The 25,939-nt window shown below is 45.7% G+C and overlaps 2 protein-coding genes and 3 pseudogenes across 7 annotated transcripts; 1 reads left to right on the top strand and 4 right to left on the bottom strand.

Moving 5' to 3' along the window:
- Positions 1-329: 329 nt before the first annotated feature.
- LOC129086879 (keratin-associated protein 4-12-like) lies at positions 330-7,626 on the bottom strand. 5 transcript variants are annotated; one of them, XM_054593610.1, is made up of 3 exons: positions 7,155-7,626; positions 596-724; positions 330-462 (listed from the first exon to the last, which is right to left on the bottom strand). In XM_054593610.1, the coding sequence occupies exons 1-3, from the start codon at positions 7,613-7,615 to the stop codon at positions 330-332; spliced, it is 723 nt and encodes a 240-aa protein (XP_054449585.1). In that variant the 5' UTR covers positions 7,616-7,626. The 5 variants fall into 5 exon arrangements, with proteins under 5 accessions (XP_054449585.1, XP_054449588.1, XP_054449586.1 ...); XM_054593613.1 differs by lacking the exon at positions 596-724 and having other exon boundaries at positions 330-445; positions 7,111-7,626; XM_054593611.1 differs by lacking the exon at positions 596-724 and having other exon boundaries at positions 7,116-7,626.
- A 3,400-nt stretch (positions 7,627-11,026) lies between these two features.
- LOC129086878 (importin subunit alpha-1-like) lies at positions 11,027-12,611 on the bottom strand (annotated as a pseudogene).
- A 3,269-nt stretch (positions 12,612-15,880) lies between these two features.
- On the bottom strand, positions 15,881-16,647 carry LOC129086880 (keratin-associated protein 4-3-like; annotated as a pseudogene).
- A 2,006-nt stretch (positions 16,648-18,653) lies between these two features.
- On the top strand, positions 18,654-19,469 carry LOC129086934 (interleukin-33-like; annotated as a pseudogene).
- A 4,387-nt stretch (positions 19,470-23,856) lies between these two features.
- LOC129087074 (keratin-associated protein 4-12-like) lies at positions 23,857-24,612 on the bottom strand. 2 transcript variants are annotated; one of them, XM_054593882.1, is made up of 3 exons: positions 24,519-24,612; positions 24,263-24,383; positions 23,857-24,082 (listed from the first exon to the last, which is right to left on the bottom strand). In XM_054593882.1, the coding sequence occupies exons 1-3, from the start codon at positions 24,610-24,612 to the stop codon at positions 23,857-23,859; spliced, it is 441 nt and encodes a 146-aa protein (XP_054449857.1). The 2 variants fall into 2 exon arrangements, with proteins under 2 accessions (XP_054449857.1, XP_054449855.1); XM_054593880.1 differs by having other exon boundaries at positions 23,857-24,382; positions 24,488-24,612.
- Between the last annotated feature and the right edge of the window lie 1,327 nt (positions 24,613-25,939).

Here is a 25,939-nt window from a genome sequence, read left to right as displayed (position 1 = left end):
ACACACACACGCCAAATCTTTAACAAATCAGGAGATTTCAATATCTGGGAAAATAGCTGTTTATTAAGAAGATACAGAAATAACGTTATATGTGGTTGTCACATTCAGTATGAGATTGTTGGTCTAAAAATAGATGCATCTGGGCCTGGGTTAAAATCATTTGACAAGTGTGTTTTCATTTGCTATTTCCTAACACTGAACACCAACTCTGAATGCCAAATCAGAAGAGTTGGCAGCTAATAGTTCATTCCCCAGTCACTGGCTGGCTCCAACACATTTTATATGACTTGTGAGGACAGCCATATTGTGACAAAGATTATAGCAAGGATTCAGCAGCAAGGGATGGCACAGCACATGGGGCGGGGGCAGGTGGAGATGACGCAGGTGGGGCGATAGCAGTTGGTGAGGCAGGAGACCTGGCCACAGGCTGGGCGGAGGCAGCAGGAAGGACAGCAGCAGGGCGGGCAGTAGCCGAAGCCACAGCCGCTGGAGCCACAACAAGGGGCGGCAGCAGTAGAGATGCAGCAGGAGGGGCGGCAGCAGAACTGGGCCACAGCAGCTGGGGCGGCAGCAGCTAGAGATGCAGCAGGAGGGGCGGCAGCAGCCGAAACCACAGCCGCTGGAGCCACAGCAGCTGGGGCGGCAGCAGCTAGAGATGCAGCAGGAGGGGCGGCAGCAGCCGAAACCACAGCAGCTGGAGCCACAGCAGCTGGGGCGGCAGCAGGTGGTCCTGCAGCAGGTGGTCTGACAGCAGCTGGGGCAGCAGCAGGTCTCCAGGCCGCAGCCCTGGCCAGAGCAGAGGGAGCCACAACAGGAGCTGACCATGGTGTCGGGGGGTGGAGGTTCTGGGTGGGTTTCCAGGAGAGAGAGGTTCTTGAGTTTGGGACTCTCCTTGTCCTAAGGCCCCTTAAATACTGCGGGACAGGGCGAGTTGTCAGCACATTTCCTTGTTTTCATTTACCTAATATTTAAATAATGATCAGATAATCATGTTTATCGATTTGAGGGTTTAAACTTGTTGGAAACGATGTTTCCTTTTCCGGATATGATAAATCCTGTCTGCTCTGCTTTCCTCTGACTCATACCTGCCAGCGTCTTCTGGACCACACTCTCCCCCTCTTCCTCCCGCTAGCACTTGGAACTGCATTTTTTACTCTCCCTGTCTGTATCCCCTATGAGATGGAATTCAGGCAGACACATTTCTGGTTGTTCATGTCTTCCAGTGACTAATGTGGAAGAAATCCCACCTGCATAGTGCGGGATCTTGCGTGGGATTAGAGAAAAATGACTCACGAGGGTCATTTTGGAGCAGTGAGGAAGGGGACCTCTCCACGTGTGTGTGATGTTGGTGACTTCCACACCACCTGAACGGGCTTCCTTAGCTGTTTCCGGCTTGGGATCGTGTTCTGTATCCTAACCCTGGCAGACAGTTTACCTATATGGTTCCTGTTACTATACCACCCCATAGTTTATTAAGTTATTACTTTGCTGTCATAATTTGTCATCATGTTTCTCCATCTGGTCTCAGATTTTGGAAGACATAGCCTCATTTTTTATTCTTTATCTCACTCTTAATTAAAAATATTTTAATGGAGCAAAGAATTAAAAAGTTGAATAATCAGAATGTGCCTCTCCTCAGAACTTATCTCCAGAGCTGGGAAATCTATAGCACAAGGTTTTTTGGATTAATTTGAAGTGTGAATGGATTTTGGTCAATTTAACCTTATTTAATTACTATTTCTGTTTATTTAGTGATAGTCCAACTTGAGTGTGCATCAGAATCACCCAAAGGGCTTGCTAAAAATAGTGGGACTGCTGCCAGGGTTTTTTTTTTAAATTTAATTTTAATTTATTTTTTCAAATACATTTGTCTCTGCCTACCCCCCACCACTTTCCCTTGCCCCCTCCTTCCTTCCCTCCCTCAGCTCTTCCCCTTTGGTTTTGTCCATGAGTCCTTGCTATATGTTCCTTGACTTTCCCCTTCCCTTCCTTTTCCCCGCCCTCCTCCCTCCTTCCCTCTTGTCTCTGTTGATTTCTTTTCCTTTCAGGGTTTCTGACTACAGGGTGAAGCTGGAGGTTCTGCTCCTCTAACAAGTACCCGGATGATGACGATGCTAAGTGTCCAAGGACCACACTTGGAGACTGACTATTTTATTCTGTTCATTCAGACTCTGAAGGAGTGCCAGTGTATGTTCCTGCCTCCTTCATAAGGCATATTTGTTAAGAGGATAATCTGAGAGACACAGCTTCCTAGTCACTGGGGTTGCAGATGTGATTTAGGGTTTCCTCCCAGGGAATTGAGAGTTTATTGGGAAGATCTCTCTCTATCTCGCACTCTCTCTCCCCCTTACTCTTCCCTCCCCCTCCTCTCTCTCTCTTTTAATATTTTTCATCATAGATGAATTTTGGTCTAGAATTTCAAACAAAAGACGTAGTATAATTTCTTTTCTGTCTGGCACCTTCAACCTGGCATATGTTTGTGAGAATCATTAGTGGTGATGCATGAATCATGAGCACATTCAGAACATTCTAATAAAGTACCAGGGATTAAATTTAACTACCACCAATCAATTTTATTGTAGGGTGACTAACTGTCCCTGTGTGCTCAGGACTGAAGTGGTTCTCAGGACTCAGGACTCTCAGAGTGAAAATCAAGAAAGTCCCAGGCAAACAGAGGCAAGTTGGTCACCCTCCGATGACATCCTTAAATGTCTTAATTAGAGCCATTTACAACCAAGCCCCTTGCAATATTTCTATTACAACAACTTGTTCAGCAAAAACTTGACTTGCATGCTTTTATCTAATAAGTTTTCATTTGCAGAACTAGAGAATATGAGACATGTAAACAATTACCTTGTGAAGCAACATGGTGTCCCAAGGGGAGAGATTTTTTCACTTGATTTGCTGTCTACGGGATGCTGAGAAAAAAAAAAAAAACCCAACATAATAGAAAAAGGTTTTTGGTGACAAGGGGAAAGTTTTCTATATAAATTCGGGGAGACTGAGAACATATTTCTACAACAGCTGCGACGGCAGAAGTATATTCTCATGACAGAGAAGCATGTAGAGAATGACATAGCCCCTCGACCAGAGGTTCACAAAGTTGGCTGTGTGTTGGAATCACAGGGGAAGTGATAAAAAATATTGATGCCCGGCACTTGCCCCAAAATACCCCGACTTAATTGGTCTGGTATATGGCCTGGGAGTCAGGATTTTTTAAACTCCTAGGTAATCTAAGTGAGCAGCCACATTTGAGACTCACTTCTTTCAACTGCCTGTATTACATGTATTTGTATAATATTAAGTTAGGAACAGAAGTAACTAAAGTATTAAAATATAATGAGTAACACCTAAAGTTGTAGAGAAAATGACCATAAATTTGAAACACTGAACTTTGAGCAATTTCAGACTGAAACACGGATAATTCTCTTTTCTCTTTTAGATCATTCTCTAGAGATCATTCCCATCTCTAAAAAAAGGGAATAATGGGGCATGAACCACAATGGAAAATTATAACAGATGGCACACTGGATGGTTTTTAAAAACCAAAATCAAAATTAGGAGAAACATCACTCTGTGTACTCCTTGCTAAAATTTTTACCTGTAGTCTGGTGAAGTAGAATTGATAATTAACGCATGGGCCCCCCCGCCATACAGGACATACGTATTGTCTAGCTAAACGGTACCTCTTTTACTACATAGAGTAGATAGAGCATAATATTATTCATTTGGATACTGTTTTTCCTTTTTTTTTTTTTTTTAGAAGACATGGTTTATTGTTTTACCTCTACATCATAAATAATCTCTTTGCAAAATTTTTTGTTCACAAATTCAAATGTAACTACTTTGAAACACCTGACATAAACCTTTCTTTTTTTTTTATTTTTTAATTAATTTATTTACTTTTTAAATACATTTGTCTCTGCCTTCCCCCCACCTCTTTCCCTTGCCCCCTCCCACCTTCCCTCCCTCAGCTCTTCCCCTTTGGTTTTGTCCATAAGTCCTTGCTATATGTTCCTTGACTTTCCCCTTCCCTTCCCTTTCCCTGCCCCCCCCCCCTTCCCTCTTGTCTCTGTTGATTTCTTTTCCTTTCAGTGTTGCTGGTCATATTTTCCTTGCTTCTTTGCATTGTTGGTTAGGTTCCGCTTATAGGTGAGATCATATGGTATTTGTCTTTCGCCCCCTGGCTTATTTCGCTTAGCATGATGCTCTCCAGTTCCATCCATGCTGTCGCAAAGTTTAGTACTTCTTTTTTCTTTCTGCTGCGTAGTATTCCATTGTGTATACGTACCATAATTTTTTGATCCAGTCATCTACTAATGGGCATTTAGGTTGCTTCCAACACTTGGCTATTGTAAATTGTGCTGCTATGAACATTGGGGTGCATAGGTTCTTTTGTATTGGCGTTTTGGTTTTTCCTTTTTAAACCAGTTTCTTTGTCGTCTTTTTAGGATTCTATATGAAAGGGCCTCAGTTAGGTGAACATCACGGCTATATGAATGCCGTGGGCCCAACTGGCGTTTGCGGCCACTGCTGAGGAGCCTGCTTGTGTCTCCCAGGGAAACCAGACACATCATGTGAACATGTGCTTTAAAGAATGGTATGAAAAAATGGCTCTTGTTATCAGGTTTAACCTATATGACATCAGTGATCCACTAAGTTAATTATAGTGACCTAGTGATAATTCGATATTAACTAGTGTATGTGTAATTAGAACAATATTCAAATGATATAAGTGCCCATATACTGCTGAATTTAATCTTTCTTTTAAAATATTAAATAGAGTAAGCATTTCAGTTCACCCTAATTTTTAAAAATCTCTTATTATAAAAATCATACAGTAGACCCCCCATATTAGTGAGGGGTATGTTCCAAGACCCCCCAGAGTATCCCTGAAACTGTGGGTAGTAAGGAACGCTATGTGTACTACCTTTTTCCCTAAACATACTTACATTTGATAAAGTTTAATTTATAAATTAGGCACAGTAAGAGATAAATAAACATAACTAATGATAAACTAGAACAATTATAAGACTATACTATAATAAAAATTATGTGGATGTGGTCTCTCAGCAGACTAACACATATTTACTTTTTTCTTCATCACAATTCACAGATAGAAGATCATTCTTACTGTAGACCTTAGCAACTTCAGCGTATAATTTTTTTTCTTTTTTATCAAGAACTTTCACTTGAAACACTTTACAGCTTCTCTTTGGCATATCTGAATTGCCAGCATCATTACCCTTGAGCTTTGGGAGCATTATTAAGTAAATACAGGTGACGTGAACACAGGCACTGCGCTACCAAGACAGTTGATCTGATAACCGAGGCAGCTACTAAGTGACTGACGGGTGGGTAGTGGATACGCTGTGGACATGCGGGACAAAGGGATGATTCACAGCCCAGGTGGGATGGAGCAGGATAGAGCGAGGTTTCATCATGCTACTCAGAATGGCAAGCAGTTACAACTTATGAGTTGTTTATTTCTGGAATTTTCCATTTACTATTTTTAGACCATGGTTGACTGTGGCTAATGAAAACGCTATAAAGCAAAACCTCCGACTTGAGTGGGGACTACTGTATACTGAAAAGTGTATAAAATATACCTGCATAATATAACATAAATAGTTATGAAGCAAATATATATATATCCCAACACCCAAATCAAGAAACAGAACGTTGCTGTCACCAAGAGGGCCCTAGAGGTGTCTCCCCTGGACCACATCTCTCTTCTCTTGCCCTCCAGGCAACCACTCTACTGATTTTTAAAGTAAACTTTTCATTGATTTGTTTAACAGTTTTATTACCTAGGTATGCATTGTAAACAATATCATTTAGTTCTACATATTTTTGAATTCTATATAAGTGGAATCTTAATATATGTATTATGTGTTTTTATTTTTTCACTCAATATTATGTACAAGTTGTAGCCTCTAAGGTGGCCCACTGATTTCTACCTCTTGGTGTTTATGATCTTACGTATTTCCCTCCCTGTGAGTAATTTGCTTCTAGTAAACATCACGTGATTAAGTTACGAAACACTGTGACTGGCTTCTCGCTAGGCAACTTTCTCTCTCCCTCACTGGCTTTGATGAAGTGAGCAGCTGTGTGGGAGAGTTGCATGCGCTTGTGGCAAAGCACCGAGAATAGTCTCCCTTTGACAGCAGCAAGGGACTGAGGCCCTGACTCTCATGGCCCTGAAGGAATTGAACCCTGTCAACAATCACATGAGCGAAGCTGGGATTGGATTCTTCCTCAGTCAAGACTGTAGATGAGACGCCGGTGCCAGCTAACACCTTGATTTCAGCGTTGTGAAAAGAGGATGAAACAGAGAGGCCAGCTGAGCTGTATCTGGATTCTTGATCCTCAATGTAAGTGATTTAATGAGCATATTACTCCTATAGACAGCTGGGGTTCAATCTCACCAAGGACCTCTGGAGACTGGAAAACATGACTCCATGGGAAGAAAAAGAAGCTATGGCATTGGGCAACAATTCTAACCCCTTGGTTGAACAATGCTCCTAGACGTATTGACTCCAACTTCTGGCCAGCTAAGAGTTGGTGTCTTAATCCAGAGGAAGTCCTCAGGCAGCGACTTACAGGTGCCTGCTGGGAGAAACACTCTTTCTATAATAAAATTAGGATGATGTGGGAATAGTTAGAAATCCTGACATCACCTGCTATACTCTGCTCTCTGCAGAGAACAACAGAACAATTGACAGGTAAGGATGAGGATTCAAGGAGGAAAGACAATCAGACACGAGGCTCTTGTATTTGTATGCCTGGAAAATTAAGATTTATTTAAGATTGAGGGTTGGATGCATATGAGACAATCAGGCAGAGAAGAAACGTGTCGATTCAGATTACATTGGATGAAGAATTTCACAGAAAAGTCAAACTGTCTTTTCATTTAGTAGAGAAATAGTAACATGGTAGGAGGGAGACATTATATTTAGAAGCTAGAATGAGTTTAAAAATCAGTTGGCAGTGAGGTTTTACAATTGGCTTGTCATGACTCATTTCAGTTGGATGGCATTAAGAAGATTGGAGGATGACAACCAGGTGGGTGCAGGTCACCAGATCAGCAGCAGGAGCCACTAGAATAGACTGGGCGGCAGCAGGGGGTCTGGCAGCAGGTGGGGCGGCAGCAGCTAGAGATGCAGCAGGTGGGCCTGCAGCAGCTGGAGCCACAGCAGCTGGAACCACAGCAGGAGGGGCGGCAGCAGCTGGAAATGCAGCAAGTGGGGCGGCAGCAGGGGGTCTGGCAGCAGGTGGGGCGGCAGCAGCTAGAGATGCAGCAGGTGGGCCTGCAGCAGCTGGAGCCACAGCAGCTGGAACCACAGCAGGAGGGGCGGCAGCAGCTGGAAATGCAGCAAGTGGGTCGGCAGCAGGGGGTCTGGCAGCAGGTGGGGCGGCAGCAGCTAGAGATGCAGCAGGTGGGCCTGCAGCAGCTGGAACCACAGCAAGAGGGGCGACAACAACTGGACACACAGCAGCTGGGGCGGCAGCAGGTGGTCCTGCAAAAGGTGGTCTGGCAGCAGGTGGGGCGGCAGCAGGTCTCCTGGCCGCAGCCCTGGTCTGAGCAGACGGATCCACTGCAGGAGTTGACCATGGTGTCCGAGGGTGGAGGTTCTGGGTGAGTTTGCAGGAAGGTGGGTTTGGAACGTTTGGAAGGTGTGGAAGTCTGCCCGCCCCAGCTCCCCTTTTATACCCTGCTAAGGGGCTGCTGTCATCAGACTCAGTGCCCTTTCCTAGTCATTGTTTATCCTAATTAAAAGGTGATTATCAAGTTTCTTTTCCTGATTAAACTTTTCAAGAACAATGGAAAATTGTTTACTTTTTCTGATGGGTTAGGATTTATCACTTGAGCTCTTCCTGAATCACCTCTTCCGTGCCTCTCTTCCTTCAGCTTCCTCAAAGGAAATGGTCACCTGTTCCCTTCCTTTCAACATTGTATGTCTTTGTCTCACATTGCACGGTACAACGTGTCTTCCCTTGGGTGATAAAGATTCTAATAAGGTCAATTTCAATTAGATGGCTCTTGCATCGTGAGTCAGGTGGGCAGAGAGGGTTGAATGCGAAACACAGCATCACTAACATGAGGAAAGGCTCATAGGACTTTTCCTTTGGTGACCAATGGTGACCAATTTTCTAGACTTTCTGGTGGGAAACAAATAACTTGTCCTGAGGAGGAAAAGTAAGTCATGAAATTCTACTGCTCCTTCTTTTCACACAGCTTTATTGAGGTGCGCTTAATATACAAAAGATTTCATACATCTAATGTATACAGTTTGATGAGTTTGGACCCATGCATGCGCCATAGTACTATTTCCATAATTCAGGTATAAACCTATTCATCACCACTAAAAGGCTCTTGTGTCCCCTAGTTTTGTGCATTTGCTAAGAACACTTAGCGCAAGATCTACTCTCTCAACAAGTTTTTAAGGTGCATCACACAGTTATTGTTAAAATTATAGACACAGTGCTGTAGAGAGATGTCTAAAATCTATTCACCTTGTGTGTCTTTAACTTTATACCCATTGAACAACTACCCATTTCCTCCTTCCCCCAGTTTCCAAACCCACCACTTTATTTTCTGCTCCAATGAATTTGACTTGAAATGGTGCCTTGGTGCTTGTCGTTAATTCATCCTGGATCCCGTGAGGAGCGCCGAAACCGATGAGCCCTAACGATGAAGCATTTTCTCTTGTGGGGCCGCATGGTGATTCATAAAACTCCTAGCATGTGCCAGGATTAGCGAGCAAGCAACGAGTAAGAGAAAGTTTTTTTTCCTCAAAATACATCGAGAACATGGTTTGCCAAGTTCTGAAGCCGGCCAGTACTGAGGTATTTTAAATATCTCACACAAGTGAAATCTTACAGCACTTGTGCATCTGTGACTGATTTCACGTGGCATAACATCTTCCAGATCCATTAAAGATGCCACAAATGGAAAAATTTATTTAAGGCTGAATATTATGCTCTTTTCTTAATGTATCACTGCTGGCATTTACAGTTGAATGGCGATACTGAGTGGCCGTAAGTGCGACTTATACTGAACTTAACATTGTGTGAGGTCCTGTGCCTTTTCATTACGAACTGCTTCAGTCTCTCCTATGGATGTGCGGTGGGGGCTACAGAGCAGCAGTTCTCCGGGTCTGCCTCTCCCTGCGCCCGGAGGGCCGTGGCCCCCGTGAGGGATGGTGCGCCAGGGCAGGGCTGCTGAGAGGGGAGACAGCGTTCGGGGGTGTGGGTGGTTCTGATCAATTCTCCCAGGTCCTTCCAATGTATTCACAGCTCCCCAAGCTCATGTGCCCTGCGCACTGATAACTTCTCAGGTAGATCTCAGAGAGGCTCTGACGTTCCATCCTGTGGGATTTAGTGTCTTGGACAAGGACGTGTAAAGCTCTTGATCCATGATGCTATCATTCAGCGTAGTCAGTCTCCCCCAACGTGACAGCCCCCAAAATGTTTTCCCCATGTGTATGGTGTCCAATTTTCTAGATTTTCCCGTGCGAAACAAATAACTTGTCCTGCGGAGGAAAAACGAGCCCTGAAATTCTGATGCTCCTTCTTTCCCCTCAGCTGTATTGGGGTACGCTTCATATACAAAAGATTGCACATGTCTATTGCGTACAATTTGATGAGTTTGGACTCATGCATGCACCGTAGTACTCTTTCCACAATTAAGGTAGAAACCTATTCATCATCACTACAGGGTCTTGTGTCCCCAAGATTGAGTGTGTGTTCAGAACACTTAGGTTGAGATCTACTCTCTGAACAAAATTTTTAGTAGCATCATACTGTTGTTATTGGTAAAAAGTATAGGCACAGTGTTGCAGAGCCAAAGTCTAAAATCTGTTCACCTTGTGTGTCTTTAGCCTTACACCCGTTGACCAACGGCTACCCATTTCCTCCTTCCCCCAGATCCTAACGCCCACCACTTTATCCTCTGCTTTGATGAATTTGACTGTGAGTGGTACCTGGGTGCTTGTCCTTACTCACTGTGAACCTCCTAAGGAGCGCCCACCGATGAGCCCTAACGATGAAGCATTTTCTCTCACGGGGCGGCGTCGTGATTCATAAGCCCTAACACGGGTGACGAGTCCTGAGAAAGCACCAAGGGAGAGACATTTTACCTCCTCTACATGCGTCGAGCACGTGGTATGACGAGTCTGCAGCCGGCCAGTACCGCGGTATGACAGGGTTTTAAGTGCTCAATAAGTGGGATCATGGAGCGTTTCTGCTTCTGTGACGGATTTCCCGTGGCATAACGACTTCCTGGTCCACTTCAGTTTGACAAATGAAAGAATTTTTTGAGGCTGAATAATAATGACTTTTGTTGACGTATCAGTGCTGGCATTTACAGTTCAATGGCGATACTGAGTGGCAGTAAGTGTGCCTTACATTGAACTGAACATTGAGTGAGGTCCTGTGTCTTTTCATTACGAACTGCTTCAGTCTCTCCTATGGATGTGCGGTGGGGGCTACAGAGCAGCAGTTCTCCGGGTCTGCCTCTCCCTGCGCCCGGAGGGCCGTGGCCCCCGTGAGGGATGGTGCGCCAGGGCAGAGCTGCTGAGAGGGGAGACAGCGTTCGCGTGTATGGGTGGTTCTGATCAATTCTCCCAGGTCCTTCCAATGTATTCACAGCTCCCCAAGCTCACGGGCCCTGTGCACTGATAACGTCTCACGTGGATCTCAGAGAGGCTGTCACATTCCGTCCTGTGGGATGTGGTGTCTTCGACAAGGGTGTCAAAAGCTTTTTTTTTTTTAAATGGTGGAAGTTAATCTTTATTTACAGGACACTGTAAGATAATAAATTTCACAATTAGAAAAAGAAACCCATTGAGAGGAGACGTTTCATACACTATGTACAGTTTGGAACTGTTCAAGTATAGTTCCATTGTAAGTGCTACAATATCAAACCACATTTAGAAAGAGTTCTTAGTAGAGAAATGGTTAACACAAACTTATACCAAGAATAGTACACAACAGACAACACTTTATGCCTCAGCTGTACCATCTAGAAGTTCAAGGTCCCAGGAGTGCCATCCTGAACTTGGAACGTAGAGCCATCAGAGGTAGTTTCTGGCACAACATTCTGATCTTCCTCTTCCTCTGCAGAGAAATACTTCTCAATCAAGTTCAATGAAGCTTTGTATCCAGATTCACTTTCATGGTTTTGTAGAGCTTAATTTTGTCCAAACCTCCACGTTCTTCGATCATTATCCTAAGTTTCTCAGTTTCACCTAGTTTCTCAGCAGACTGGAAAATATCTGAAATGGCATCCAGAATAACCAGGATAATTTTGGTATCTTTCACAGTTAAGAGGTTATCCAATGGTTCTATTATGCCACAGTGAACAAGGGATACAATCTGCTCAACTGTTCCACCGCTTGTATAGTTGGTCACAGCCCATACAGCTTCCTTTTATATCTTCAAGTCTGCCTTAGACAGAACAACAACGAGGAATGGGACTAATCCATGATCCACAACTTGCTGTATCTGGTCCTGACGGCCAGCTGTGATGTTTGGCATTGTCCACGTACCTTCCTCCTGAATATTAGTCTTAGAGTTCATTACCAGGCTGGGAAAGACTGCAAGTGCTCCCGCATCTATTACCACCTGAGTCTGTTCATCGGTCCCAGTGACGATATTTCCTCTGGCTCTCAGCGCAGGAGTCACAATTGGCAATTCAGTAGCTCCCAGGAGCTTCACCAGTTGGGGCACAACTCCTGTTTTCACAAGCGTGTCAATCCGTTGATTTGGGCCACCAGTAAGATAGGAGATGGCCCGGCAGCTCTCCACTAATACTTCTGGGTCATCATGATGCAGGAGACGAACTAAAGTAGGAAGAATCTGCTCAACAGCATCTGATGGGGGTGCAGGATTCTTGTTGCGACAAAGGCTTGAAAGTGTCCAGGTAAGATACGTAAGTAACCGCATGCTAAAGATGACATATCAGAAACTGCGAGAAGAGCTAACAGAGGATCAACTGCACCGTCCTTGATGACCAAGTCTCGGAAAACCGAACCATCACCTGCAGTGTTTCCTAGAGCCCATACAGCTTGTTCCCTGATGTGAGCATGAGGAGATGCCAACAGAAATGAATGCTGGGATAGCACCTCCATCTACTACAGCCTTGGTCTGTTCCGATGTTCCGGAAGCAATGTCAGTGAGGGCCCAGGCAGATTCAAACTGAATGGGACTCCAATCAGTTCTGCCCAAGAAGGACACAAATTTTGGAATGAAACCAGCCCGGATTATGTTGTCTATGGGTGGTTGTTTTCCCCTAGAAAGCAGTTTCCTTGCAGCCTGGGTAGCTTGGAGTTGGCTTTCCAAACTGTTGCTATTTATGCCTTTGACAATGTCCTCAACAGACCCATTATAATGCCCTGGTTGTTGCGGTTTCCCTACAGTGGAGAAGTAGCATCATCAGGAAACGAGCTTACATTTCTCCTTTTCAGCATCTGTTCATCCTTCTTAGCTTTTCTCAGGTTCACATTAACTTCTATTCGGAGGCGTCTCATTTCCGTACTGTCTTTCCCCTTGTTCTTAAATCTGTCAAGGTGGGCAGCTGGTGAATTAGCCTTCTCGTTGGTGGACATGGTTACGAGGCAAAGGGAGACGGCTACGCAGCCGGTTTCGTCTTTTCACAGGAGACGGTGCGAGACGCACAGGCTGCGGTTCGGTTGCTCTGAAAACGTCCAACACTGATCATCACGAAGACCGTGTCAGATGTCAAAAGCTTTTCAACCGCCATGCTATCATTCAGCATAGTCAGTCTCCCCCAACGTGACAGCCCCCAAATGTTTTGATGAAAAGACTCGGATATTTTATTTTTTCTTTCCACATGTTATGGGTAGACTGTCAACGAAGCTGAGATGTCCTTGGCTCTGTCCTCAGGATGGCCAGTCCAAGAGAGGAATGGCCACCCCGAAATCATCTTCAGGTTGAACCTGATGCCTAAGTGCCAGACATAATGCAACAGCCTGTGTTATGGTAGTGACTCCTCCCTTGCTTCCTCACCTAGATTCCCAAGAGGAAAATGTATAAAGGCCCCACCGATGGTCTGTTAGTGTCCCTCATTTTTTGAGACCCCAGTCACTTGGTCATCTGGTTGCATATGTGAGAGAGGGACTTGCCCTAATTACTGTAATGGGCTGATGTAGTGGGTGTGTCATAGGATCTATTCCAAGTCACCATGGCGAATATCGTCTATGGATGGCAGCCCGCATAGGTAGTCAGTGGAGGGATTTAACTCTAAGCTAGTGCCCCAGAGGAAGAATCAAAGACCAGATGGAGGAGACTGGAGCGAATGCATTGGAGGATTCCTTTCTACCTTAAATGACTTATAAGTCTAATAAGCCAAATTCCTCAAGATGTTTTATTTGGTGTCAGGAAACATGTGTGGGCAATTTTCATTTCTGCCCTGGCTCTGCCTTTCAGGAGACACAAACAGATCATAGCAACCTGGGCTCCTGATTGGACCTTTGCTGGGAGGTGTGGCTGGTACTCAGACTCTGCCTGGTCATGACTGTGATGAACCCAGGAGCAGCGTCTGATTGGAAGTGTCTGAGACTCATCTTTTGTCACAGAAATAGGAGGGAACAAACCCAGATTTCAAGTGGTTGTGAGGGCGAAGGTCCTAGAGAGCCCCCTCACGGAGTCTGAAGAAATTCTAAGATTCCATAAAACCTTTTCTTCTGTACAAAGGGTGTCTCCAAGGTGCTGTGATGACTGAGTCCTACTGATAACTCAGTGGAGAGAGTTTTTCTTTAACTTACTAGATGTGTTTTTCACAGTTTTGTTTCGTAGGATTGGCTTCAAATACAGTTTCTTTATTCCTCATGATTTCTTCTAGTACCTTAACAGTTTCATTTTTATATTGAGTTTTTCCCCCAATGGAATTTGTTTGGTTTAATGGGTGAATGGATAGCTGTCTCCTTTGCCTATCCAGAAGGTAACTACCTTTCCTATGTAATCCTTGCAATAGTCTTTCCTTCCCATTCTGATTTAGGACTGAACTTTTTATTCTGTATTTAAATCTTGTAGGGTTTTATGTCTCCTTTCATGTCTATTCGGGGAACACCTCACTCTGCGAATAACACTGGGGTTGAGGGTCTCTCGTGCGACTCTCACTTCTACAAATCCATTTGTTTATGACTGTGTATTGAGGTCCCTTGTATTTGACTATTTTTTCTCTTGTTCCTGTGTTCTTGATTTTATTTTAGAATTGTTCTCAGAATTAGTCATGTAAAATCACAACTTTAAAACGTATTCATTTTTATACTAAATGTCCCTTTGTGTCCATTTAAAGCAGATAGAATCCAAAATAAAATACCAAGGCACGCGTGCTGATGACATAGCTCTGCTGAGCTCTGTTGTGACTCAGGAAAGTTATATTGAACGTGGGGAAAACTCTTCTCTCCACAGCTATGTTTCTAAGTCAATGCTCAATTTATGTCTCCTAAGTCTTGGACATAACTCATTAGGCTAGAGAGATGACTGCGAGCTGTATTTCTGTACTTCAGGCAAATATTTACACCGTGCAACCCTGTCTCCCATAGACAAATTAACTAAGACATAAACTGATAATTTCCCCCCCAAAATAGTATCTTAATTCTCATAAAAAAAAATGTTTCTCCTGTAAGAAAGACTAAACTATCAGAACCCCTTTGTCTAAGAAGAACATAGATAGGTTTATAATGAAACTTTTGAAAGCCGTGAAGAAACAGGAAGATTAAAAAAGACAGAGAAGGATAAATCCAAAAGTATTAAAATTAGGGACAATACGTTTGCAATGAAGAAGTGGCTTGTGTGCCTGAAAGATGGGAAACTCAACGTAATATTTTTCCGTAAAAATGGAATGAATAAGTGATATAGTGAATGAGTGAGTGAACACATAAATTTGACGTTCGTAAAACAGTTGAGATGTCTTTACAAGGGAATGGTTGAACAAACCAAACTACGTATGTACATAACAGGGATCAGCTCTGATCTCCAAGAAACGATGCTACGTGTGGAAAGCCAGTCACCAGTGATTCTGCCCCGGATTTTTACTTGTAGAAACGGCTTGAAATACAGTCTTTGAGATGGAGAGCAGAGGAGTGGGAGCCCAGGGTTCTCAATGGTACTTAGGAGGGAGTGGCTGTGACTACAAAGGACAAGCCTCATGGAGGAGCAGAGCTGTGTATCTTAATTGTGAGGGTGGTTCCACAGTTCTGTACAGTACACGTGGCTGAATGGCATACCCCAGTGCGCACGCACACACACACATACACACACATACACATTGCACTCGTGCATGTAAAACTGGTAAATTCTGACCAGGCTCTGCGCTTTGCACCGATGTACATTTCTGAGTGTTGACACGTGCTAAGGGAAAGAGGCTGGAGCATGCGCCCACCCCGCCCGCCCCCTGGATGGGCCCTGCCCTGCCCAGAGCTTGCGCCTTCACCCGCGGGAGGATCTCAGGCAGGGAATCCAGGTCTTGCTGTAGGAAACCCTCTTAGTACATGACATGAGGATGCCGAGGGACTGCAGTTAGAAACCCTGGTATCGCCTCCTGTAGTCTGTTCCCCGCAGGGAACGGTGCCCCAAAGGCAGGCTAAGGATGATGATTCCAGAAGGAATAAGAGTCAGACACAAGGCTCTTATACTTTTATGCATGGATCATGAGGATTTATTTAAGGGTCAGGGTGGTGTTCATGTGAGAAAATCCGGCAGGGAAGAAGTACAGCAATTGGGAAGACGTGTTGGTTGAGAGATTTCCGAGAAAATTCAGATTTTGGGTTCCTTTGGGAGAGAGGCAGGCCATGGTGGGCTGAAGGGGCGAGTCTACTTGGAGGCCAAAATCAGTTTAAGACTCCATTGGAACAGAGGTGGTACAATTGGCCTCTCATGACTCGATTGAGTTGGACGACGTCAAGAAGGTGGTTGATGCCAGGCAGGTGGGCACAGGTCAGGGCGATCAGCAGCAGGAGCTGCTAGAACAGACTGGGCGGCAGCAGGGGGTCTGGCAGCAGGTGGGACGGCAGCAGCTAGAGATGCAGCAGGTGGGCCTGCAGCAGCTGGAGCCGCAGCAGCTGGAGCCACAGCAGGAGGGGCGGCAGCAGCTGGAAATGCAGCAGGAGGGGCGGCAGCAAGGGGTCTGGCAGCAGGTGGGGCGGCAGCAGCTAGAGATGCAGCAGGTGGGCCTGCAGCAGCTGGAGCCGCAGCAGCTGGAGCCACAGCAGGAGGGGCGGCAGCAGCTGGAAAGCAGAGGAGGGGGGCAGAGGGGTTGGAGCAGGTGGGGCGGCAGCAGCTAGAGATGCAGCAGGTGGGCCTGCAGCAGCTGGAGCCGCAGCAGGATGGGCGGCAGCAGCTGGACACACAGCAGGTGGGGCGGCAGCAACTAGAGGTGCAGCAAGTGGGCCTGCAGCAGCTGGAGCCGCAGCAGCTGGAACCACAACAAGAGGGGCGGCAGCAGCTGGCAATGCAGCAGGCTGGGCGGCAGCAGGGGATCTGGACACAGGTCGGGCAACAGCTGGGGCGGCAGCAAGTGGTATTGCAGCAGGTGGTCTGGCAGCAGCTGGGGCCGCAGGAGGTCTCCTGGCCGCAGCCCTGATCAGAGCAGACGGATCCACTACAGGAGTTGACCATGGTGTCCGAGGGTGGAGGTTCTGGGTGAGTTTGCAGGAAGGTGGGTTGTTTGGAACGTTTGGAAGGTGTGGAAGTCTGCCCGCCCCAGCTCCCCCTTTTATACCCTGCTAAGGGGCTGCTGTCATCAGACGTAGTGCTCTTTCCTTGTTGTTGTTTATCCTAAGAAACTGGCAATTATCAAATTAGCAAAGTTTGTTTTCCTGGTCAACTTCTTCAAGATGGATGGAAGACATTGTTTACTTTTCCTGATAAGTTAGAATTCATCAGTTCCTCTCTTCCTGAATCACTGCTTACCTGTCTCTGCTGCTTCATCTTCCTCAAAAGAACCTGTCACGTGTTCCTTCCTTTTGGCATTGTATGCCTTAGTCTCCGGCACGACTCCCTAGGGTGATAAAGATTCTAAAAGGTGCATTTTAGTTTGATGGCTCATTCATTGTGGGTTATATGGGCAGAGAGGATTGAATGGGAAACAGGGCATCACTAACATGAGGAAAGGCTCTTAGGACTTTTCCTTCCCCATGTGCATGGTGACCAATTTTCTAGCCATTCTGGTGGGAAACAAATAACTTGTTCTGAGGAGGAAAAGTGAGTCCTGAAATTCCGCTGTTCCTTCTTTCCCCTCAGCTGTATTGGGGTACGCTTAAAATACAAAAGACTGCACATGTCTGATGCATACAATTTGATGAGTTTGGACTCATGCATGCACCGTAGCACTGTTTCCACATTAAGGGAGAAACCTATTCATCACCACTGCAGGGCTCTTGCGTCACCTACTTTTGTGTGTGTGTGTGTTAAGAACACTTAGCATGAGATCTACTCTCTTAACAAAACTTTTAGTAGCATCATACTGTTGTTATTGGTAAAACTATAGGCACCGTGGTACAGAGCCGATGTCTAAAATCTCTTCACCTCATGTATCTTTACCCGTACACCCATTGACCATCAGCTGCCAATTTCTTCTTTCCCCCACTTCCTAAAACCCACCATATTACCCTCTGTTTCGATTTATTTGACTGTGAGTGGTACCGAGGTGCTCATCGTTAGTGAACCTCCGAAGGAGCGCCGAAACCGATGAGCCCTAACGATGAAGCATTTTCTCTCGTGGGGCCGCGTCGTGATTCATGAGCCCTAACACGGGTGACGAGTCCTGAGAAAGCACCAAGGGAGAGACATTTTACCTCCTCTACATGCGTCGAGCACGTGGTATGACGAGTCTGCAGCCGGCCAGTACCGCGGTATGACGGGTTTTAAATAGCTCAACAAGTGGGATCATGGAGCGTTTCTGCTTCTGTGATGGATTTCCCGTGGCATAACGACTTCCAGGTCCACTTCAGTTTGACAAATGAAAGAGTTTTTTGAGGCTGAATAATAGTGACTTTTGTTGACGTATCAGTGCTGGCATTTACAGTTCACTGGCAATACTGAGTGGCAGTAAGTGTGCCTTACATTGAACTGAACATTGAGGGAGGTCCTGTGCCATTTCGTTACGAACTGCTTCAGTCTCTCCTATGGATGTGCGGTGGGGACCACAGAGCAGCAGTTCTCCGGGTCTGCCTCTCCCTGCGCCCGGAGTGCTGTGGCCCCCGTGAGTGATGGTGCGCCAGGGCAGGGCTGCTGAGAGGGGAGACAGCGTTCGGGGGTGTGGGTGGTTCTGATCAATTCTCCCAGGTCCTTCCAATGTATTCACAGCTCCCCAAGCTCACGGGCCCTGTGCACTGATAACGTCTCACGTGGATCTCAGAGAGGCTCTGACGTTCCATCCTGTGGGATTTGGTGTCTTGGGCAAGGACGTCTAAAGCTCTTGAACCATGATGCTATCATTCAGCATAGTCAGCCTCTCCCAACATGATGTCCTCCGGATATTTTGATGAAAAGACTCTTCTGGGGGATGAGTCAGCTCTGGTGTCCAGCTGGCTACTCTCTCAGTTCTGTCCCCAAAGCCTCCTTTCCCAGTCTCCCCTCATGCGTCTCCAGCCCACTCTGCCCCTGCCTTTGCTGGAGACCAGGAAGCCTGAAAAGGAAAGCCTGAAATGAAGTATTCAACCACCATAATTTCCCCAACAAAGATGAACAACTTAACAGGAAAAACCCTCGTATAATCTTCCAGGTTGAGAAAATCCCGACAGTCCAAGAAGGTTGCCAGATGTAGTTTATGCAGGTATGTTCTGGCCTTATCATAGGAAACAGGACCTGTTACTTTAGGAAAAAAAAAACACCAAAAGGCATTCAATAAAACAGCTAGAAAGTACAGTAAGCCACGTCTGCTACTCACAGCTTGTCAGCATCCCTTTGAACGGTCTTCAGAGAACTTTTAACTTTGATATACCTGTCCAGCAACAAAACAGAACAACTGGTGCTTCAGAGCATTCTTTGTCCCTGATCACCTACAATGATCCATCAGTTACTTTTGTTTTTGCGGATGGAAGTTATGAGATCTATGTTAAAGATTTTGGGAAAAAACAAGAGAACGATAAGGTGTTATTCCATTACTCTGGCTCACAATTACACACAACAGATAATGCTGTTGATGGTGAGACACTCACGGTAGGTCTGAGTCCTACCAAAGACAAAGCCTTCTTGCTGCATGCCAGCAACGAGGGGCGCTCTGTGGAGCTGCAGAAATGTGAAAACCCAATGCCAGGCCAGACCTTTTTCCTTCCTAAGGAGCCCAGGCCTTCTTCATGTGTTTCCTTTGGATGTAAGAGCAATCCTGGAGTGTTTATAGGCGTAAAGGATAACCAGCTTGCTCTAATTCAATTAAAGGACCAAACGGAGCCTTCTAGAAGAGAGAATGTAAAATTTAAGCTCTCCTGATAAGTTTAAGTATGTGATGGAAAGCTATGGATCCTGGGTTGGGTAGCCCGAATAGCTCCCTTTGAAGAGACTGTCAGAAAAAAAAAGACTGAGATAATATTTAAGGTAAATAGTGCTTAGCATGTTGTGGAATGTTTTTCTTATTATGCTAAATATATTTTTTTTAATCCCCAGTTGTTTCTCATTTCCCTCTGTATCAATGTATATTCAATATAAATATTGGTATATTAAATAGCGTGCCGATGAAGAGGCCTGCAAATATTCTGAAGACATATAGACCTTCACTTCTTTCTACTTTCAGCCCAGAGAGAACTTCATATTTAGAAATATTACAATTTCAATAACCGTCTATCCCTTCTGTTTGTGACATACTGTGTCCTTCTGACCTGGGCTTCAGGGATGAGTGACTCTTGATATATTTGTCACCTTGGACACAATTTTTCTAATCCTTTCTTCCTATGTGCACAAGTCTTTTTGTTGTCCAGCTCCTCAATGACCCCACTTATTATGAAATATTCATTTGATTTCTGTTCTGCCTTCCTTTCTTTTGATCAACTGTGTTTTTGATATACCTTTTGCATCCCTACGCTTCATTTCCAAATCACCTGACATCTGAACGCTAACACCTTTATTCTGCTTTATCGGCCTGGTGTTGTCAAATTTTACATAAATCTATTGATAGCAAAATTTTTATTAATCATCTTTGTGTTTTACTGTTACTAAGGTGGTAAAATAATTTACACTCAACCATAATGATAACATTTTCAACCACTAATGGAATATTATTATTTATCTCAAGGCCTTAGCAATTTCTACTACAATTTTTCATAGCTTAACGCTCACAATAAATGATAAAAATAATAACACAATAATGATGATTATAATTTTTTCTGAAATTGTGGGCTTTTTGATTTTTAATTTGTTGCGGTCTATTGGATATTACTGCTGGTAGAACATAAGATAAAAGATGCTGAGAATTCTTGTATACAGGGAAACGTGTAGAGTAACATGATTTTTGTTCATTACTTTATCAATAGTTTTATTATAGAGACAAAAATAAAAGCAGAATTTAGATCATCCCCTCTCAAAACCACTAAATGTTAATCATGTGCCTCTGTATGATATATTTAAGATGAAAATTAAGTAACCAAATATATTCATTATATTGTTTATCTTCATGAATAAACTGTATTTTTCAAAACTAAAAAGAAAAAAAGAAAAGACTCGTGTGTTTTATTTCCCCTTTCCCCATGTTATGAGAAGAGTCTCAAGCAAGCCGAGGTGTCCTTGGCTCTGTTCTCAGGATGGCCAGTCCAAGAGAGGAATGACCACCCCGAAGCCATCCTCAGGTTGAACCTGATGCCTAAGTGCCAGATATAATACAAAAACAGGTTGGGTAGAGAGCCCTCCCTCCCTCCCAGACTCTTCTCACCCCCAAGAGGACAATGTACACAGCCCCCACCGATGATGTGCCAGTGTCCCTCATTTTTTGAGAGTCTAATCCGTTGGTCATCTGGTTGCATATGTGAGAGAGGGACTTGATCTATTTAATCTTATGGGCTGACATAGGATGAGTGGGTGTGTCATAGGATCTATTCCAAGTCCCCTTAGCAAATATCCTTTATGGATGGCAGCCCGCAAAGGTAGTCGGTGGAGGGATTTAACTCTAAGCTAGTGCCCCAGAGGAAGAATAAAAGATCAGATGGAAGAGATTGGAGTAAATGTGTTGGAGGATTCCTGTCTACCTTAAATGACTCATAAGTCTAAGAAGCCAAATTCCTCAGGATGTTCTAGGCGGTGGCAAGGGGCAGGTGTGATCAATTTTCACTTCTGCCCTGTCTCTACTTTGCGGGAGACACAAACAGGTCATAGCAACCTGGGCTCCTGATTGGACCTCTGCCAGCAGGCCTGGCTTGTGCTCAGAGTCTGCCTTGTCCTGACTGAGGAGCCCAGGAGCAACATTGGATTGGACGTGTCTGAGCCTCTTCTTTGGTCACAGAAATAGGAGGGAACAAAAGCAGATTCCAAGTGGTTGTGAGCGCAAAAGTCCTAGAGAGCCCCCTGACGGAGTCTGAAGAAATTCTACGAATTCCATAACACCTTTTGTCCTGGGAAAACGTTTCCCGAGCCACTGTGATGACTGAGTCCTTCGGATATCTCAGCAGAGAGAGTTTTTATTTACTTTAATTTCCTATTTGCATTATTCATAGTGTGTGTGTCTTAGGATTGGCTTCCAATAGAGTTTCTTTATTCCTTGTGATTTCTCCTAGTACGTTAACAGTTTCATTTTTGTTTTGAGTTTTTCCCCCAATGGAATTTGTTTTGGTTTAATGGGTGAAAGGATAGCTGTCTCCTTTGGCTATCCTGAAGGTAATTACCTTTCCTATGTAATTCTTGCAATAGTATAATCTTCCCATTGTGATTTAGGATTGAACTCTTCATTCTGTATTTAACTCCTAGAGGCTTCTAGGTCTGTTTTGGAGTCTATGCGGCGACACACCTCACTGGACGAATATCGTTCAGTTCGAGGGTCCCTCATGTGACTCTCACTTCAACAAATCCTCCCGTTTATGACTGTGTATTGAGGTCCCTTGTACTTCAGTCTTTTTTCTCTTGGTCCTGGGTTCTTCATTTTATTGTAGAATCGTCCTCAGAATTAGTCATGTAAAATCACAACTTTAAAAAGTATTGACCTGCATAGTAAATGTCCCTTTGTGCCCATCCAAAGCAGAAAGGGTCCAAAGTAAGACACCCAGGTACGCATGTTGAAGAGATGGTTCTGATGAGCTAAGCTGCGCCTTAAGAAAGTGCTATTGAACTTGGGAAAACTCTTCTCTCCACAGCTACGTTTCTAAGTCAATGCTCAATTTACCATGTCTCCTAAAACTTGGACATAACTCAGTCGGCTACAGAGATGACTGCGAGCTGTATTTCTGTACTTCCGGGAAATGTTTATGCAGTGCAAGCCTGCCTCCCTTACAGAAATTAACTAAGGCTGAAGCTAATTTTTATACCCCAAATTAGTATCTTAATTCTCCGAAGTACAGTGGTTCTCCTGTAAGAAAGACTAAACCATCAGAACCCCTTCATCTAAGGAGAAAATAGAAAGGTGTATAATGAAATTTTTGAAAGCCATAAAGAACAGGAGATTTAAAAACACAGATAGAGAAGGATAAATCCAACAGTATTCAAACTGGGACAATACATTTGCAATAAGAAGTGGCTTGTGTGCCTGAAAGATGGAAAACTCAATAATATTTATCTGCAAAATGGAATGAATAAGTGAAATAGTGAATGAGTGAGTGAACACATAAATTTGACCTTCGAACAGTTAAGATGTCCTTTACAAGGGAATGTTTGAACAAACCAAACACTGTACATCCCACATGGACCCGCTATGGATACACCGGATACCTCGCCCAATTTCGAGGGAACCACGCTGTGTTGTGGAAAGCCAGTCACCAGTGGTTCTGCCCCGGATTCCACTTGTAGAAGAGGCTTGGGATACAGTCTTTGAGAAGGAGAGCAGAGGAGTGGGAGCCCGGGGTTCAGGGTGGAGAGTGGGAGGGAGTGGCTGTGCCTACAGATGACAGGCCTCATGGAGGAGCAGAGCTGTGTATCTTAACTGTGAGGGTGGTTCCACAGTTCTGTACAGTACACGTGGTTGAACGGCATACCCCAGTGCGCACGCACACACACACATATACACACATACACATTACACTCGTGCATGTAAACTTGTAAATTCTGACCAGGCTCTGCGCTTTGCACCGATGTACATTTCTGAGTGTTGACACGTGCTAAGGGAAAGAGGCTGGAGCATGCGCCCACCCCGCCCGCCCCCTGGATGGGCCCTGCCCTGCCCAGAGCTTGCGCCTTCACCCGCAGGAGGGTCTCAGGCAGGGAACCCAGGTCTTGCTGTAGGACACCCTCTTAGTACATGACATGAGGATGCCGAGGGACCGCTGTTAGAAATCCTGCTATCGCCTCCTGTAGTCTGTACCCCGCAGGGAACGGTGCCCCAACAGCAGGCTAAGGATGATGATTCCAGAAGGAATAAGAGTCAGACACAAGGCTCTTGTACTTTTATGCATGGATCATGAGGATTTATTTAAGGGTCAGGGTGGTGTTCATGTGAGAAAATCCAGCAGGGAAGAAGTACAGTAATTGGGAAGATGTGTTGGTTGAGAGATTTCCAAGAAAATTCAGATTTTGGGTTCCTTTGGGAAAGAGGCAGGCCATGGTGGGCTGAAGGGGCGAGTCTACTTGGAGGCCAAAATCAGTTTAAGACTCCATTGGAACAGAGGTGGTACAATTGGCCTCTCATGACTCGTTTGAGTTGGACGACATTAAGAAGATGGTTGATGCCAGGCAGGTGGGCACAGGTCAGGGCGATCAGCAGCAGGAGCTGCTAGAACAGACTGGGCGGCAGCAGGGGGTCTGGCAGGAGGTGGGACGGCAGCAGCTAGAGATGCAGCAGGTGGGCCTGCAGCAGCTGGAGCCGCAGCAGGAAGGGCGGCAGCAGCTGGAAATGCAGCCAGTGGGGCGGCAGTAGGGGCTCTGGCAGCAGGTGGGGCGGCAGCAGCTGGATATGCAGCAGGTTCGGCAGCAGCAGCTAGAGGTGCAGCAGGGTGGCCTGCAGCAGTTGGAGCTGCTGCAGCTGGAACCACTGCAGGGTGGGCTGCAGCAGCTGGTCATGCAGGCCGTGGGGCGGCAGCAGGGCGTTGGGCAGCAGCCGAGGATGCAGCCGGTGGGCCTGCAGCGGCCAGAGCCGCAGCAGCTGGTGCCGCTGCAGGAGGGGCGGCAGCAGCTGGAAAGGCAGCAGCTGGTGCCACTGCAGGAGGGGCGGCAGCAGGGGGTCTGGCAGCAGGTGGGGCGGCAGCAGCTAGAGATGCAGCAGGGTGGCCTGCAGCAGGTGGGGCTGCTGCAAGTGGAACCACCGCAGGAGGGGCTGCAGCAGCTTGTCACACAGGATGTGGGGCGGCAGCAGGGGGTTGGGCAGCAGCCAAGGATGCAGCCGGTGGGCCTGCAGCAGCTGGAGCCACAGCCAGAGGGGCGGCAGCAGCTGGACACACAGCAGCCGGGGCGGCAGCAGGTCTCCTGGCCGCAGCCCTGGTCTGAGCAGACGGATCCACTACAGGAGTTGACCATGGTGTCAGAGGGTGGAGGGTCGGAGTGAGTTTCCGGGCAGGCGGGATGGAAGGTGTGGAAGTCCGCCTGCCCTGCTCCCCTTTTATACCCTGCTAAGGGGCTGCTGTCATGGGTGTAGCGCTCTCTGCCTGTCATCGTTCTTCCTCATTAACAGGAGATTTTCAAGTTAGTTTTCCGGGTTAACCTTTTCCAGATGGATGAAAACATTGTTTACTTTTCCGGATGGATTAGGATTCATCACTTGAGCTCTTCCTGAATCACCTCTTCCGTGCCTGTCCTCCTTCAGCTTCCTCAGAGGAAGCGGTCCCCTGTTCCCTTCCTTTGCACATTGTATGTCTTTGTCTTACGTTGCGTGGCCCAGCAGGTCTTCCCTTCGGTGATAAAGATTCTAATTAGGTGCGTTTTAGTTTGATGGCTCATTCACTGTGTGTCCGGTGGGCAGAGAAGACTGAATGGGAAACAGGGCATTACTATCTTGAGAAGACGGCTCTTAGGACTTTTCCTTCCCCATGTGTATGGGGTCCAATTTTCTAGATTTTCCCGTGCGAAACAAATAACTTGTCCTGCGGAGGAAAAACGAGCCCTGAAATTCTGATGCTCCTTCTTTCCCCTCAGCTGTATTGGGGTACGCTTCATATACAAAAGATTGCACATGTCTATTGCGTACAATTTCATGAGTTTGGACTCATGCATGCACCGTAGTACTCTTTCCACAATTAAGGTAGAAACCTATTCATCATCACTACAGGGTCTTGTGTCCCCAAGATTGAGTGTGTGTTCAGAACACTTAGGTTGAGATCTACTCTCTGAACAAAATTTTTAGTAGCATCATACTGTTGTTATTGGTAAAAGTATAGGCACAGTGTTGCCGAGCCAAAGTCTAAAATCTGTTCACCTTGTGTGTCTTTAGCCTTACACCCGTTGACCAACGGCTACCCATTTCCTCCTTCCCCCAGATCCTAACGCCCACCACTTTATCCTCTGCTTTGATGAATTTGACTGTGAGTGGTACCTGGGTGCTTGTCCTTACTCACTGTGAACCTCCTAAGGAGCGCCCACCGATGAGCCCTAACGATGAAGCATTTTCTCTCACGGGGCGGCGTCGTGATTCATAAGCCCTAACACGGGTGACGAGTCCTGAGAAAGCACCAAGGGAGAGACATTTTACCTCCTCTACATGCGTCGAGCACGTGGTATGACGAGTCTGCAGCCGGCCAGTACCGCGGTATGACAGGGTTTTAAGTGCTCAATAAGTGGGATCATGGAGCGTTTCTGCTTCTGTGACGGATTTCCCGTGGCATAACGACTTCCTGGTCCACTTCAGTTT

The sequence above is a fragment of the Pteronotus mesoamericanus genome, unplaced genomic scaffold (genome assembly GCF_021234165.1).
Source record: "Pteronotus mesoamericanus isolate MK-2021 breed Mesoamerican mustached bat unplaced genomic scaffold, CSHL_Meso_final scaffold_476, whole genome shotgun sequence".
NCBI classification, from domain to species: Eukaryota; Metazoa; Chordata; class Mammalia; order Chiroptera; family Mormoopidae; genus Pteronotus; species Pteronotus mesoamericanus.
The sequence above is the reverse complement of the archived record's forward strand: the minus strand, read 5'-3'. Positions and strand labels throughout refer to the sequence as shown.

Coding starts and splice junctions, on each gene's coding strand:
- LOC129086879 (XM_054593610.1), bottom strand. CDS start 7,615: ATGGTCAACTCCTGCAGTGGATCCGTCTGCTCAGACCAGGGCTGCGGC. Junction 725..7,154: donor CCCACCTGCTGCATCTCTAG/CTGCTGCCGCCC, acceptor CTGCAGGACCAC/CTGCTGCCGCCCCAGCTGCT. Junction 463..595: donor TGTGGTTTCGGCTGCTGCCG/CCCCTCCTGCTG, acceptor CGGCTACTGCCC/GCCCTGCTGCTGTCCTTCCT.
- LOC129087074 (XM_054593880.1), bottom strand. CDS start 24,612: ATGGTCAACTCCTGTAGTGGATCCGTCTGCTCAGACCAGGGCTGCGGC. Junction 24,383..24,487: donor TGTGGCTCCAGCTGCTGCAG/GCCCACCGGCTG, acceptor CACTTGCAGCAG/CCCCACCTGCTGCAGGCCAC.